The sequence below is a fragment of the Calypte anna genome, chromosome 2 (genome assembly GCF_003957555.1).
Source record: "Calypte anna isolate BGI_N300 chromosome 2, bCalAnn1_v1.p, whole genome shotgun sequence".
Taxonomy (NCBI): domain Eukaryota; kingdom Metazoa; phylum Chordata; class Aves; order Apodiformes; family Trochilidae; genus Calypte; species Calypte anna.
In genome coordinates, this window is record NC_044245.1 from 103,717,152 (window position 1) to 103,730,500 (window position 13,349).

The 13,349-nt window shown below is 36.1% G+C and overlaps 1 protein-coding gene across 3 annotated transcripts in view; it reads left to right on the forward strand.

Moving 5' to 3' along the window:
- MIB1 (mindbomb E3 ubiquitin protein ligase 1) overlaps positions 1 to 13,349 on the forward strand; it is a 76,319-nt gene that overhangs the window by 23,083 nt on the left and 39,887 nt on the right. For all 3 annotated transcript variants that reach the window (XM_030446491.1, XM_030446494.1, XM_030446492.1), the window contains exons 5-12: positions 904 to 970; positions 3,338 to 3,542; positions 5,113 to 5,296; positions 5,609 to 5,753; positions 6,905 to 7,038; positions 8,022 to 8,129; positions 9,786 to 9,983; positions 12,478 to 12,629. In XM_030446491.1, the coding sequence (XP_030302351.1) occupies positions 904 to 970; positions 3,338 to 3,542; positions 5,113 to 5,296; positions 5,609 to 5,753; positions 6,905 to 7,038; positions 8,022 to 8,129; positions 9,786 to 9,983; positions 12,478 to 12,629 (1,193 nt within the window). The remainder of the gene's footprint in view (positions 1 to 903; positions 971 to 3,337; positions 3,543 to 5,112; positions 5,297 to 5,608; positions 5,754 to 6,904; positions 7,039 to 8,021; positions 8,130 to 9,785; positions 9,984 to 12,477; positions 12,630 to 13,349) is intronic.

Consider the following 13,349-nt stretch of genomic DNA (forward strand, 5'->3'; position numbering starts at 1 on the left):
TATTGCCTTCCCCATCCCCTAGAATATTCTGGCACATTTAGCAAATTATTTCCTACCTCCTTCCCAACTCACCGTGCACACAAAATCCCCTTTGTTCAGTGATAATTATTCCATAAGGAGCAATGGCAGATGGTAGCCATTTGGCTTTAAGGGGTTGCACAGGGAAAAAAAAACTAGAGGAATGGAGTATTATAGGAACTCTGTTGGCTTTGTGAATAGAAGTTGGTTTTCATACTTCTGTTTCTCAGATAATAGGTCATAAAAGAGTCTTTCTGGAGGATGAGCTTTAGAACTTTTTTAAAGAGAAAAGATCATGTTCAGCTCAGTATAGTGGTTTGTTGTTTTTTTTGTTTTTAAGAAATATCCTTGTGGTCTGTATATTCTTAATTGGAAGTTTTTAGTTCTATAGAATGTGAGTGCCAGGTTTTCCTCTCCAAGTTAAACATATACCAGTGGAAAAGGCCTGGGAAGAGGGGCAGCACTGGCTGGTGTTAAATGATCAGTACAGGAAAGGCTGTGGCCTTGACCATTGTCTTTAGATACTTTGGATTTTTTTTTTGTTTCATTACTTGTGTTCACAGGCATTTTTAAAGGGAAAGATAACTGTATATAAAACTAAAAAGGAGCTTTGTGCTATTCTTATAACTTTGAGTTAAAAATGTCTCATCTTTTATAGCCATTTGTGTTGTTAAAGGGTATTAAAATCTTCAGGATGTCAATGCTGATAGATTGGAAAGTATTGAAAATAATATGCATCAGTAACAAATTCAGGGGCTGTACTTTTTGTACACATAATTTTCAGCCTTTCTTAACTGGGTGTATTTAAGTTCCAGTTTCACAGACTTCTATTAATATGGAGAGTCAGTCAGTGAGGACTAAAGATGTCTCAATCTTCTTCTGTAGTCTGACCTGAAATGCGTCCAAGATGCAAAAGGAGGCTCTTTCTACAGGGATCATTGTCCTGTACTAGGTGAGTTGAAGATACATTTATTTTATCTTGATGTGTATTAATTATATTTAGTCTGGATTTCTCTTTCCTTTTTAAATGTCACCTAAAAGGACTATCCTTACTAGCGAAATGAAGATGGTGTTCCTGTGCATTAAGGATAAATTGTAATGCTTTGTAAAATGTGTTTGGTACTGTGGCAAGTAGATGGCAAGGGAGCTGTTCAGTGTTGACTAAATAATACATTGAGTCACATGTCTGACTCACTGAAGAGTCAGAGCCAAACATAACTGTGCTTTCTTAGACTGTCTTAAATATTCAGAGGTGTTCAGTGAAATAGCATGTACATAAACAGGAATCACTTGAACATATAATTTAACCTGTTATTTTATACTAATGGTAGCATATATTGTAAAATCATTGTTGAGGTTTTTCATATCAGCTATTGCACGGACTTACTCTTGTAATGGCTTATCTGGGCTGTAGATGTGTGCACAGTGTATTAGAAAAAATAACTGGGCAAGTTGGGATAAAGTATATGGATTATTTGGCACAAAGTTCTTAATTATTGATATGTATTTCCTTATCATAAAAGTGGGCAGTACAGAAAATTTCACATTTCTTTTTTGGATTCTTATTATATTTAAGTGCATTTAAAAAATCAGCTGTTAGTACTGGCTTTTCTAAAGTGATGAGAGCTCTCTCTTTACTTGTCTTTATGTAATTTCTTACAAAAGTACTTGAAGTATGACCTGAAAGTGCTATTTCTTTATTGATGGCATTGCTGAGAAGGTGAAAACGAAAGTTTTGCTTAGGAAAAAAACCCCAGTTGTTCAAGAAATCATTTTGCTGCTTACTGTCAAGTAGATTAATTTTTTGAAAATAAAAAGCCAATGCACTCTGATCTTTATATTCTACATCTGTGCTTAAAATTAATTTTGTCATTTTAGTCTGACATGAATAAAAATAGAAAGTAGTAATAGGATCTTACTGCTTCTTCATTACAGAGGTGAACTTAGGTTCTTTTGTGCATACTCTTTTATTCATTTTGGTTCTTTGAAAGTATAGGTCTGTGGTTTTTGCATATAGCTTGCTTTTAGGATGATACCACATTAGAATGTGTGAATACTGATTAATAAAGATAGTAGGAGACTATTCTTTATTATTCTTCCCCTTCCACTATATTAAGTTTCTCTTAGTGGATGACCATGAGCTCAGTTTGTCATTCTTGCTACATTATGCTCCATCTTCTCAGTCTTAGTCTTTGTTAAAACATCTGTCCCTTTTGCTTGTCTTCTGAACATAGTTCACAGATACATTCGTGGTGTGAATTTAAATATATCCTTGAATTAAAGCCTAGAAAGTTATTTTCGAAGCTTTGTGATATTTGAAGTAGAGTGCAAAAAAATCCAAAACAAAAACTCAGGCAGGGACCTAATTAATACAGAGTAGTATGTAAGTTTGGAGCCTTGCTGAGGAGGACCTGGGTGCTGTAATGAGTACCAAATTGAACAAGCCAGCAGTGTACCATAATTACAAATTTCATAGTGGAATTAATGAGTGGAATTTCATGGAGAAGGATGGTGGTCAACGGAATAGAAAAAGTTATTATCCCTGACTTTTCAGCAATGATGAAGCTGTGTATAGAATTCTGTGTCCTGTTTCTGTCATTGTCCATCTATCTCCTCTATCCTTTGCTCAAAGTTTTGAGAAAATGTAGGTGTGATGGTGGCTTATTAAAGTGGTAAAGATTCTAAGGGAGGAGGAGCTGGGCTTGTTTAGTCTGTTAAGAAGGAAGTTAAGAGAAAGTTGACCAGCCACCTGCAACTACTTGAAAGGTGATGAAAAATAATGGCACCAAAATTTCAGTGGTGTAGTATGGCATTAGAACAAATGATAGTGACCTAATGGCCACATTAAGTGACTTGAGGTTCAGGGCAGATATTGAAGATATTTTCTGTTATGCCTAGAGCTTTGTATTGCAGCACTTGAAAAATTACTTGGAGAGCTTGTAGAACTTCCATCCTTGAGGATTTTCAGGACTCAGATAAGCAAAGCCACAACTGACCTCAGCTGATTGTTAAGCTTTGTGTGGGATGTCAGACAGACCAGGTGGTCTCTAGAGATCCTTTCTTCCAGCTAAGGCTTCTATAAATCCTTGTTGTTTTGTATGTCTTCCTTTCATAAACTTCCCTGTCTCATCAGTCCTGTGTCTGGGATGTTTTCTGAAGAATTAAGCTTCACCATTCTTTTTTTACCTGCTCGTTCCTTTTTACCTTTTGGTCACCACAGCTGCAGAGACAAGGAGTCTCAGAAGTTAACTTCTGTTCTTTAAATTGTGTGAAAAATCAGTGTGGTTATGTAAACATTTTCTTCTTATTCCATTTTCAGGTGAGCAAAATGGTAACAGAAACCCTGGTGGGCTGCAGATAGGTGACCTTGTAAACATTGACCTAGATTTGGAAATTGTACAGTCTTTGCAGCATGGTCATGGAGGATGGACTGATGGCATGTTTGAAACCTTAACAACAACTGGAACAGTTTGTGGCATTGATGAGGATCATGACATTGTAGTACAATATCCAAGTGGCAACAGGTTTGTTATATAGCCTTCATCACTGAGTCTCACAGACTTCCTTTGCTCTTCAGCATTTGTGGTCACTTGGTACAACAAACTCTCTGTTCTTTTGTGTCTATTAAGATTTCCTTTAGAATTTTTATATTCCTTCCACAATATGTACCTTTGAAGATGCTTTAGGGGTCCAAGGAAGTATGTTGCCTTTCTCACTTGGTGAAAATTTGAGTCCAAAATGATTATATTCTGGACTTCTTTCCAAAACGTAGTGTTTTAAGCAGAAATTGCGAAGTATCCTGTGTTTTCAAGAAAAATGGTAATAGCAATTCATTGCAGGTTTTTAGAAAAATGAGTTAAGAGAACAAGTGATAAACTTGTTACGTTGGGGATCTTGTCTAATACTGAGTGACCTTGATATAATCTATATCTAGCATTGTATTATGCAAAGGAATGTTAGTTTATGTGAATGTGGACCAAGAATGGGTAGTGTTGGGGAAGCATTTGCCAAAGCCACTCCCTGCACACAGTTCACATTTGAAGTTTGAACTGCATTACAAATGGTTCTGAGCTGGTAGGCCCACAGGGTTTTGTGTTGTCTTTCTTTCATGTATTAGGCTTATCTTTAAAAGGTAGATGATGAATGGAATATTGCTTCAGCTGTATCTAGAGACCGGTTTATTCAGTTTGTCCAGAAAGGATTAACTGCATTATTCATTCAGGCTTTCCTTTGAGATCCTGTTTCTTAATATTGCAAAGTAATGCAATCCAAACCTACTTTCCCAGCTAAGACAAGCGGAAGGGATGCAGGTGGCTTTTTTTTTTTTGTTGGTTTGGTTTGGGTTTTTTTTTTGACAGTCGTGGCTTCCAAAGCCAGGGAGAGCTCTACCTGCTCTCTTTCTTGTAGTTTCCTCCCTGACTTTTTATTCTTTATAGAGATTATCTGTCAGTTCTCAGCTAGATCAGGTAGCTGAATGACAATCAGCCCCAGACTAACTGGCACATAAAGGAGAGAATTGTACTGTGTATTAGAATATAACTTGGCACAAAAACGGTTAAATACCTCTAAACTAGTAAAATTCATAGTACAAATTGGGATAGAGTTGTTAAAAATTGAGCTATATCTAGGACATCCATTTAATTGAAAAGCACTTTCTAACTAAATGTTGCAAATTTTGACCTAGGAGGGAAGGAACAAAATTCTGTTATTTTCCCTTGTTTCCTGACAGTCCAATCCTTTGTAAGACAGCTTGGTTCTTACCCTTTTCAAACAGATTTGTCTCCTCTCCCTGGAAGAATGAATGAATGGTGTTGGTATTTTCAGGACTATTATATTGCTGTCTGTTTGCTTGCCCTTGGGTAGGATATTTATTCATTGCTTTTACAAATGTACATCTCTGAATCTTACCCTGCAGTATTCAACTAATGAGCCACAGACAAGTTTATGGACAAAAAATGGTTAGCAACAAATAAGCCATAGTATGCAATTACAGAATGTTGGTAGGTGTACAAGCAGAATCTCATCCAATAGATAATTTTAAACCATATTTCACTCTGTATGTTTTAAATCTGCTTTAAATGATTTATTGTCTAGGTGGACATTTAATCCAGCTGTTCTCACGAAAGCCAATGTTGTCCGAAGTGGAGATGCTGCCCAAGGTGCAGAAGGAGGTACCTCTCAGTTTCAAGTGGGTGACCTTGTTCAAGTATGTTACGACTTAGAGCGAATCAAGCTTCTTCAGAGAGGTCATGGAGAGTGGGCTGAAGCAATGCTTCCAGTAAGTAGTTGTATGTTTGGATTCATAGAATTGTAAAGGTAGTGCTAGTATTGCTAGTTATAGTTGGTAATAGTACCTGGAAGTTGTGGAAGTCAAAGTGAGTATCTTCTAGGAGTATTTCATCAAAAGCAGTGTGATACTTGCTCAGATGTAGCAATCTCCTTAGCTTGATGAAATTGCATCATCTAAAGGTTATTAGTGACTATTACTAAACAGTGAACTTCATAAAATGTGTAACTTTATTATCAAACATTTATATTTCTCAATAGTAGATTTTTTGAATTATTTGCATTGACCTTTTCCTTAATGCAGACTTTAGGTAAAGTTGGTCGGGTCCAGCAGATCTATTCAGACAGTGACTTAAAGGTAGAGGTTTGTGGGACATCTTGGACATACAATCCAGCAGCTGTCTCGAAGGTGGCATCAGCAGGATCTGCTATAAGTAATGCTTCTGGTGGTAAGTTTGAAGAATAACCAGTAGTATATTATGGCAGATATTTTTGTTAATTAAAAATCTGTTAATAAGTACTAGAGCATAGTTTGTATGCCAGGTTAAAACACTCAGACAATTAAGAGTTTGGCTAATTGATTTTATACCTTTGACAAAGATACAAGAAAAGCTTGCAGTAACTATGGAGATGTTGGTTGTTGTTATCTTGGTAAGGTGCAAAAAGTCCAGATGAAATTTGGGTTTCAGGCCACAGTGCAGGAATGTCTTTGGAGGTCTGCCCTAAGGACTTCAAAGTTTAAATTATTGGAAGGGACATTATATTGGTATAGGGACCAAGGTTTGAAGAGAAGTGTCAATGTCTGTAGCAAGCAGACTCTTCAATAGGTGGTGTGGGATAGCAAGCATGAGTAAGGGATCTGTTGCAAACAGTTACACAGGATAATATTCTTTCATTAAAATTTGTCTTAAAATTTAGTCAAACATCCTTTGACTAATTACAGTGGGATTTTTTTGTTTAAATAGTTACATTTCTGTTCTATTGAAGCTGCTCTTGTTCATCTAATATCAAAACAAAGACTATCCAATGTGTTTTGCATTCTGTTGGTTGTTTCACAGATCAATTAAACTAGAATGTTTTTACTCTTTTCTGGTCATAGCTAGTTGGCTTTTTTTCTTTTCACATATTCACTGTAATGCCAGTAAACCTATGGAGTTTTCTAGACATTTTCCTAGAGATGCATAGATACAGTGAGTTTTTTGCAATAAAGGCAAAGTCACAGTTGTCATAAAACTAGCTAGAAGAGCAATATGATTTAGTGTTACCAGAGGGCAGGATGTACCTGAAGTTAAGCTAGAAGACTAAAGTCCTGTTATCAGTATATAATTTCATGTTGTTACCTTATCTTCACCCTTCTATATTTTGTGGTAGACAAGCTATTTGTGGTTCAATCAGCTTCGTTTTCAAGTTGTCTGATGTGACAGTTTGAGCTGTCTAAAGAATATTGGAGTACAGCTCTTACTCAGAACTGAATAATAGCTTACAGTTGCCATGGTGGTTCATGTATTAGTATGTATATGCTTTTAGAAACACGACAATTTAGCTGCTATTTTTCTGTTCTTGATTGGAATTATAATCTTAATTATCCTATCTTTTATAGAGAGATTGTCCCAGCTATTGAAAAAACTATTTGAAACCCAAGAATCTGGAGACTTGAATGAGGAATTGGTTAAAGCTGCAGCCAATGGAGATGTTGCTAAAGTGGAAGACCTGCTAAAGAGACCAGATGTAGATGTGAGTGTTCTGGTTTGGTTTTCTGGGCATCTGAAATAGTGGAGGAAGTGAAGCTTTCTTTAGATACTCCTGCCAGTCACTAGCATGACTGAGCAGAAGTAGTACATCTGGTTCCACTGACTCTTCCATTTGTTGTCCTGTGAAATGTGTTGGTGGCTATGTAAATATGATACTTTACACAATTTTTCATTGAGGAGATTTTGTATTCTCTTGTCTGCCATGATTTAAAATACCTTCCAGCCTCTCTGCCAGAGTTGAAGCAAAAAACCAAAATTAGTGAAGTGTCTTCAAGGGAATAGAAGGAAGGAGGACAGATTTTGTTGTTGTTGGATTTTTTTGTTGTTGTTTTGTTTTCATTCACAAAGTAAATAATCTGATCTGCTCTATGTCAGATTCCTTTTACCAGCTTGTCTAATCAATTAGGAGTGAAAAGTCTTAACAGAAAATTAGAATCATATGGCCTTTTTCAGGGAATATGTGTTAAAATCACAACCAAAGGTTTCTTTTCACTACAACAGTAATAATTCTTGCAGACAAGAGGGTAAACTCCATCAGTTCTGAGGAACTTGTAGCTCAGAGTTATACAAAACATGGTATTTTTTTCAGACTGACTCCTGTTGTCATAAATTAGAAAATGAAGTTAAATACTCTGTAGAGCAGAGCACTGGTGTCATTCGGAGACCTCTTCTCAAAATCTAGCCCCAAAATGGAAGTTTTTAATCTGGGTATTGTTAAGGTCTTAGTGTTGAAAATAAATCCTTTTCTTGCTTCTTTCCTTCATTCTAGCTGATGCTGTAGAAATGAAATAGAGAAGACCTCAGAGATTATCTGCATATGCCAGAAAGGCAGTTGTCTAAAAATTTCTTTGGTACTTTCATATGCATGCTGTTTAAGTTTCCTAGTGCACTTGAGTGTGTACTGCTGAACTGTCACATAGGTGTGTGTATCTTGAAACTTATCTCAAAGTCTTGATATGCTTCCAGGTGAATGGACAGTGTGCTGGGCACACAGCTATGCAAGCTGCTAGTCAGAACGGCCATGTTGACATTCTGAAGTTGCTTCTGAAACAGAATGTGGACGTAGAAGCAGAGGTAACCTAAATATTTCAAAATACCGTGTGTCTCTTAAGTTTTAAACTTTGCTAGACACAGAAACAGCAGTTCCATGGGAGTTGCTTTCTTTTTAAAAGTCAGAGAGAGTGAAAAAATTTCCACTTTAATAGCATGCTATCACTGCAGTACATAACATATCCTGTTGCAAATCCGCCTGCTTTTCATCTGTACTTTGGCATCAAAGCTGCCATGTTAATTAAGTGGTGGATTGATACTTTCTTGTTTGGTGTAAGGAAGGGTTAGAAGAATTAGAGAAGTAGAAGCTCCCTCTAAATAACACACCTAGATATCAGCTAGCAGTAGAATTGTTCCTGTTTGCTCAGGCCTCAGAAGTATCGTAACACTAGTGTTAAAAATATTCTCAGGGATTTTTATTTAAATTTTCAAGCCACATTATGTAACTTAAATTTATTTAAATGAGATGGTATTCTTAGCTAATTATATGATTGCATTCATCGTTATAATATTAATCATATATGATTAAATTATGGATTATTATATATTTCAGGTGTTTTAAAATGTTAGCTGCCTGTAAGTTAGTGATGTTACAAACACAGCATAGTCATTCCATTGTGCAGACAGCAAAAATTTAGTCCATTTACTGCACTGTTGTGGTCTGTGGCATGAAAGTAATGGATAAAAATCCTTGCTTCGTGTTTTTTATAGCTAAATTGGTTGTACTTACACTTTTAGTCACTGCTGCAGTGTATAAACATCCTTAGAATATTCAGTATTTTCTGTTGTTGAAATCAAATCCTACAAATACATAGTAATATTCCACTGTGCACAAAAAATTGGTTAGAAACTAGCTTATGGAAGTTGTTATCATTAATATTGAAATCACTTGATTAATAATTTATATAATACAGTTCAGCCATACGGATTTTAAAATAACCTACACTGACAACTATTTGACTTTCATACTTTAATTCTCAGTTGGGATGCAACTCAAACAAACTGAATTTAATCAGAGCTTTAATGCTGTGAATCATCATCATAGAATCCAAACTTCTAATTAACTTCAACATCAATCCAAAATTTCCTTTAGAAAAAAATTATTAACCTTTAACTTAGTTTATAGGCACATTTAATGAAATGTAGTAAGTGTATGAACAAGGCAGTGGGACTTCAAGCAACCTGGTCGAGTGGGAGGTGTCCCGGCCTCTGGCAGGGGGCTGGAACCAGTTGATCTTTAAGGTCCCTTCCAAGCCAAACCATTTTTTTGATTTGAAATCTGTAATACTTTCTGGTTATTGACTATAATGTGTCTTGGGGGTTGGCTTTTGTCTGGGGGGTTGTTGGTTTGTTTTGGGTTTTTTTAACAGTGGTTGTTTTGTAATAGAATACCAAATTAATCTATTCAAGTTTCTGATGAACACGTCACACAAAGATTCAGGGTAGTAGCTGTATATGGTATAGAACATGGTATGTTACAGAATATGTGTGTTTCTATAGGAACAAACTCTTCATCCTCTATTGCTGTGGTCTCAGCAATTGTTTTACTTAGGTATTGGAATGGCATCACGATTATTTAATTTTTCTTTCCTTTATAGAAATATGCACAATTGTCCAGTTTAAACTAACTTGTTTAAATGCAAAAGGTGGAATATACTGATTCAGATTGTTCTGCTTTAGGACAAGGATGGAGACAGGGCTGTCCATCATGCAGCCTTTGGTGATGAGGGTGCTGTGATAGAGGTTTTACACCGAGGCAGCGCGGATTTGAACGCTCGCAACAAACGTAGGCAGACTCCCCTTCATATTGCTGTCAACAAAGGTCATCTGCAAGTTGTGAAGACCTTACTGGATTTTGGCTGCCATCCTAGTCTCCAGGTGAAGTAAACATTAATGTAGATGAACTTCTTAGCTCCTGATTTTTATAATTCTCTGTGTGTAGATGATAGAAGAGTAATGGAAGTAAGATGGAAAGTAGTGGACCTCATGAAGTTATCTGTCCCAGCCTCTACCTCAGCATGTGATCAGGTGTAATAAAAATGCTATTAAATCTATTTGTTTTCTTGTCAGCTAGATGGACACCTGATTTTTTTTCTAGCCAGTTGATGTTAACTGGTATTTTCACAGACTGTAGGTATCTCTATGTGTTAATTTTCTCTCCAGGTTAATTCCTCCTATATTGAACCCACACCTGTTTGCCCCTTTTACAAGGCACATTTTTGCATTTTTTGGCTGATGGTACTGTATAATGCTGTGTTAAAAGAAATTTTTTTTTTTTCAGAATTAACTTATCGCTGATAGAACTATTTAGTGAGATTGTCCTTTAAAAATGTTAAGCCTTTTATCTAGAAAGCCCCTTTGCATAGAACTTCAAACTCCTTGTGAAATTATAGTATTTGATATATAATGAATGTGACAGAAGCTGTGACATATGAGTTCAACCTCCTATTGAGAAGGTAGGGTAAAAACTTGCTATTAAATAAGTGGGCATCTACATTCTGCATGAGCTGAATGCAGCTGCATGCAGTGCATTAGCAAAACAAAGCAGAATGGGTAAGTTTGAAAAGATTTGCAACAGAAAGAAAAAGTTTTAATGTCCTTAGTAAATCAAGATATGCAATAATAACACATTTACCTTCTTGTTTTGCCATGTCAACATCAGTAAGTTTTTAAAATTATTTATCCACATAAAAAAGAGGAGCAAACTTTCTTGAAAGCAGTGAATATAGTGATTGTTTATTTATCTGCTTTCACCTGTCTTTATGGGTACTGTCTTGATCTTGCTGAGATTGAGCTATTAGGCAGCTAACATCCATCCAGACCCTTCTTACATTTGTTTAAACAGTAGAGATAATGAATCTGTTAAGCTCAGTAAAAGGTGACTGTGTATCATATAATGATGTATGATATATTTATAGATAGCCGAAAGGGATGTGTGTCAAAATTATACAAGTCTGTCTGGATTGAGAATTTCAGTAGAATGGTGCAATGAAACTCCATCTGGAAAACACAGTTGTTACTGAAAATAGTGAACTCTCAGATCCTTCATGTATGCTGAGGAACTCTGATGGGCAGATGTGAGCAGGCCATTGATTTGGTGGATGTCAGACCTCAGGGGAGTCAGACTGAGGCATGACTGGAATTTAGCTGGCCAGCACTCTAATACTTAAGCCATTTCACTGTGTAAACAGAAACATATGTTAGTCTGTAAACAGTAAATATGGTAATTTAAAGCAAATGAAAAATATGCTCTTTAGTTCTGAAAAACTGGTTCACACTAGTGAAGTGTTTACATATTCTGGCACTTCTTGTTTGGCAATTTTTTATTTTCACTGTAAAGATCTTTAAAGATCCGGTTCTGTATTAGTATTGCTATAAAACGTTCAATTCCTGCGTTAGTCAGTTTGCAGCTGAGTCAGTGTCAGTGACAAAAGACTTCCTGACTTATATGGTCTTAGAATTTTACTGGAAGCATAAATCTAGAAAGTTTGCCTATAAAGTAGCACATAAGCTTAAATGGATGTGTTTTCTTACTGTTGGTCTAGGACATTCCATTTTAGCTCAGCCATTTGGGTCCTTGAATAAGTAATGAACAAAGTGTTTCTAGGAATAAAAAGTGTTTTTCCCTTATTTGGGATCTCTGAAAAATAAATCAGCAAGCTAAAAAGACTTTTTTTTTTGCCTGTTCAATTATGTACTGAAATACTGTCATCTGTCTTTTGTAATGTAACCTGGCATTAGCCAGAACAAGTTTAAAAGCTTAATATTGCTTATGACATTGGCCTTTGCTTCATGGAAACCGATCTGCTTCAGTTAAAGCAACAGATGTGCCTAAATTTATTTCTTGGACTGCGTTTTATTTGATTTCCTTATGGTCTTATTTCCTTACGCTGTCTTTTTGGTATTGTCTTTTATATAGTTAATTGCTGGCTCAATCCTAGCCTTCATCATTAAAAATTCCCTGTCTTCCCTCTGCCTGGCTAGTCCTCTCTCTGTTGCATTAGTTTTTCTTGCTGTCCTTCTGTTACCGAGAAGTTGTAATTTAGGCATCAGCTCATTCTGAATGTGAGGCATGGAAAAGCTGATGTCAACACCAATGGCTTTTGAATTACCAAATGCAAGGCATTCTTGAGTTCAGGTAGCAGAATAGTCGAAGACTGAAGTCCTGGGTAGGATACCTCACTGAAGGATTGCAAAACCAGGAACAGTATCAGAAAAGTATCTTCTTTTGAACTCTCAAGTATACCAACACTTGAAAGTCTGAAGAGCTGTTTTGTGTTCATGTAGTCTGTTTTCCTAATGATATTTAAGCATCTTTTTTTTTTTTTTTATGCATATGCATGTAAATACTGATGTAAGTCGTTCATCTTAGGATTCTGAAGGTGACACTCCACTTCATGATGCAATAAGTAAGAAGCGTGATGACATCCTTGCTGTGTTGTTAGAAGCTGGAGCAGATGTTACCATCACCAACAACAATGGGTTTAATGCTCTTCACCATGCTGCACTACGAGGAAACCCTAGGTAAATTTTTTTTTTTTTAATACTATTTTGCCAATTGTAAAAGCAAGACGAGTACATGGAAGGGCAGAACTGTCATATTCTTTCAAATTATCCTTAAAACTGCATGCAATTATTTCCTACATTTTTATGTTGCTTAGATATGCATCTTGTTAATACTTGAGAAGACATTATTTGAATGAAGGTACTAGTCTGCCCAGTTTAATGCCCTATGCAGGTAACTCCCAAGTACCTGGAAAATGTGGTGGCTGTAAAATTTTGCCTATAAATTTTTCAGTAAGTTACTTGCATAGATAGAACTTAATTAAAACTTGCTGCATTGATGGCTGCTTGTAGCTGTGTGGATAAATGGTATTATTCAGGCTGTCAGTATGGCAAGATTTCACTGTGTTAATCGGGTGGTGGAGAATTTGGTGTAGTTTACATAAAATAAAAATGTATTTACTTGTTTACTAAATTCTGCTACTTCTCACTTGAGTGAAACTGGACAAATAAGGCTGTGTATCAATGTCTGGGAACAAAATCTGGGGTAGTGTCTTAGAACAAAGGTGAGAATTAAAAAGTGTACGTGAGCATTTAGAATAGAATCACGCTTCACCAAGTGAAAGCAGAGACTTGGAAGTGTTACAGGGACGATAAATAAGTTTATTTTTTTACAGTGGTTATAAAAGGGCTATAAGAACATGTCAATGACCTAGCGAACAGATCTTATTTTTGACATCA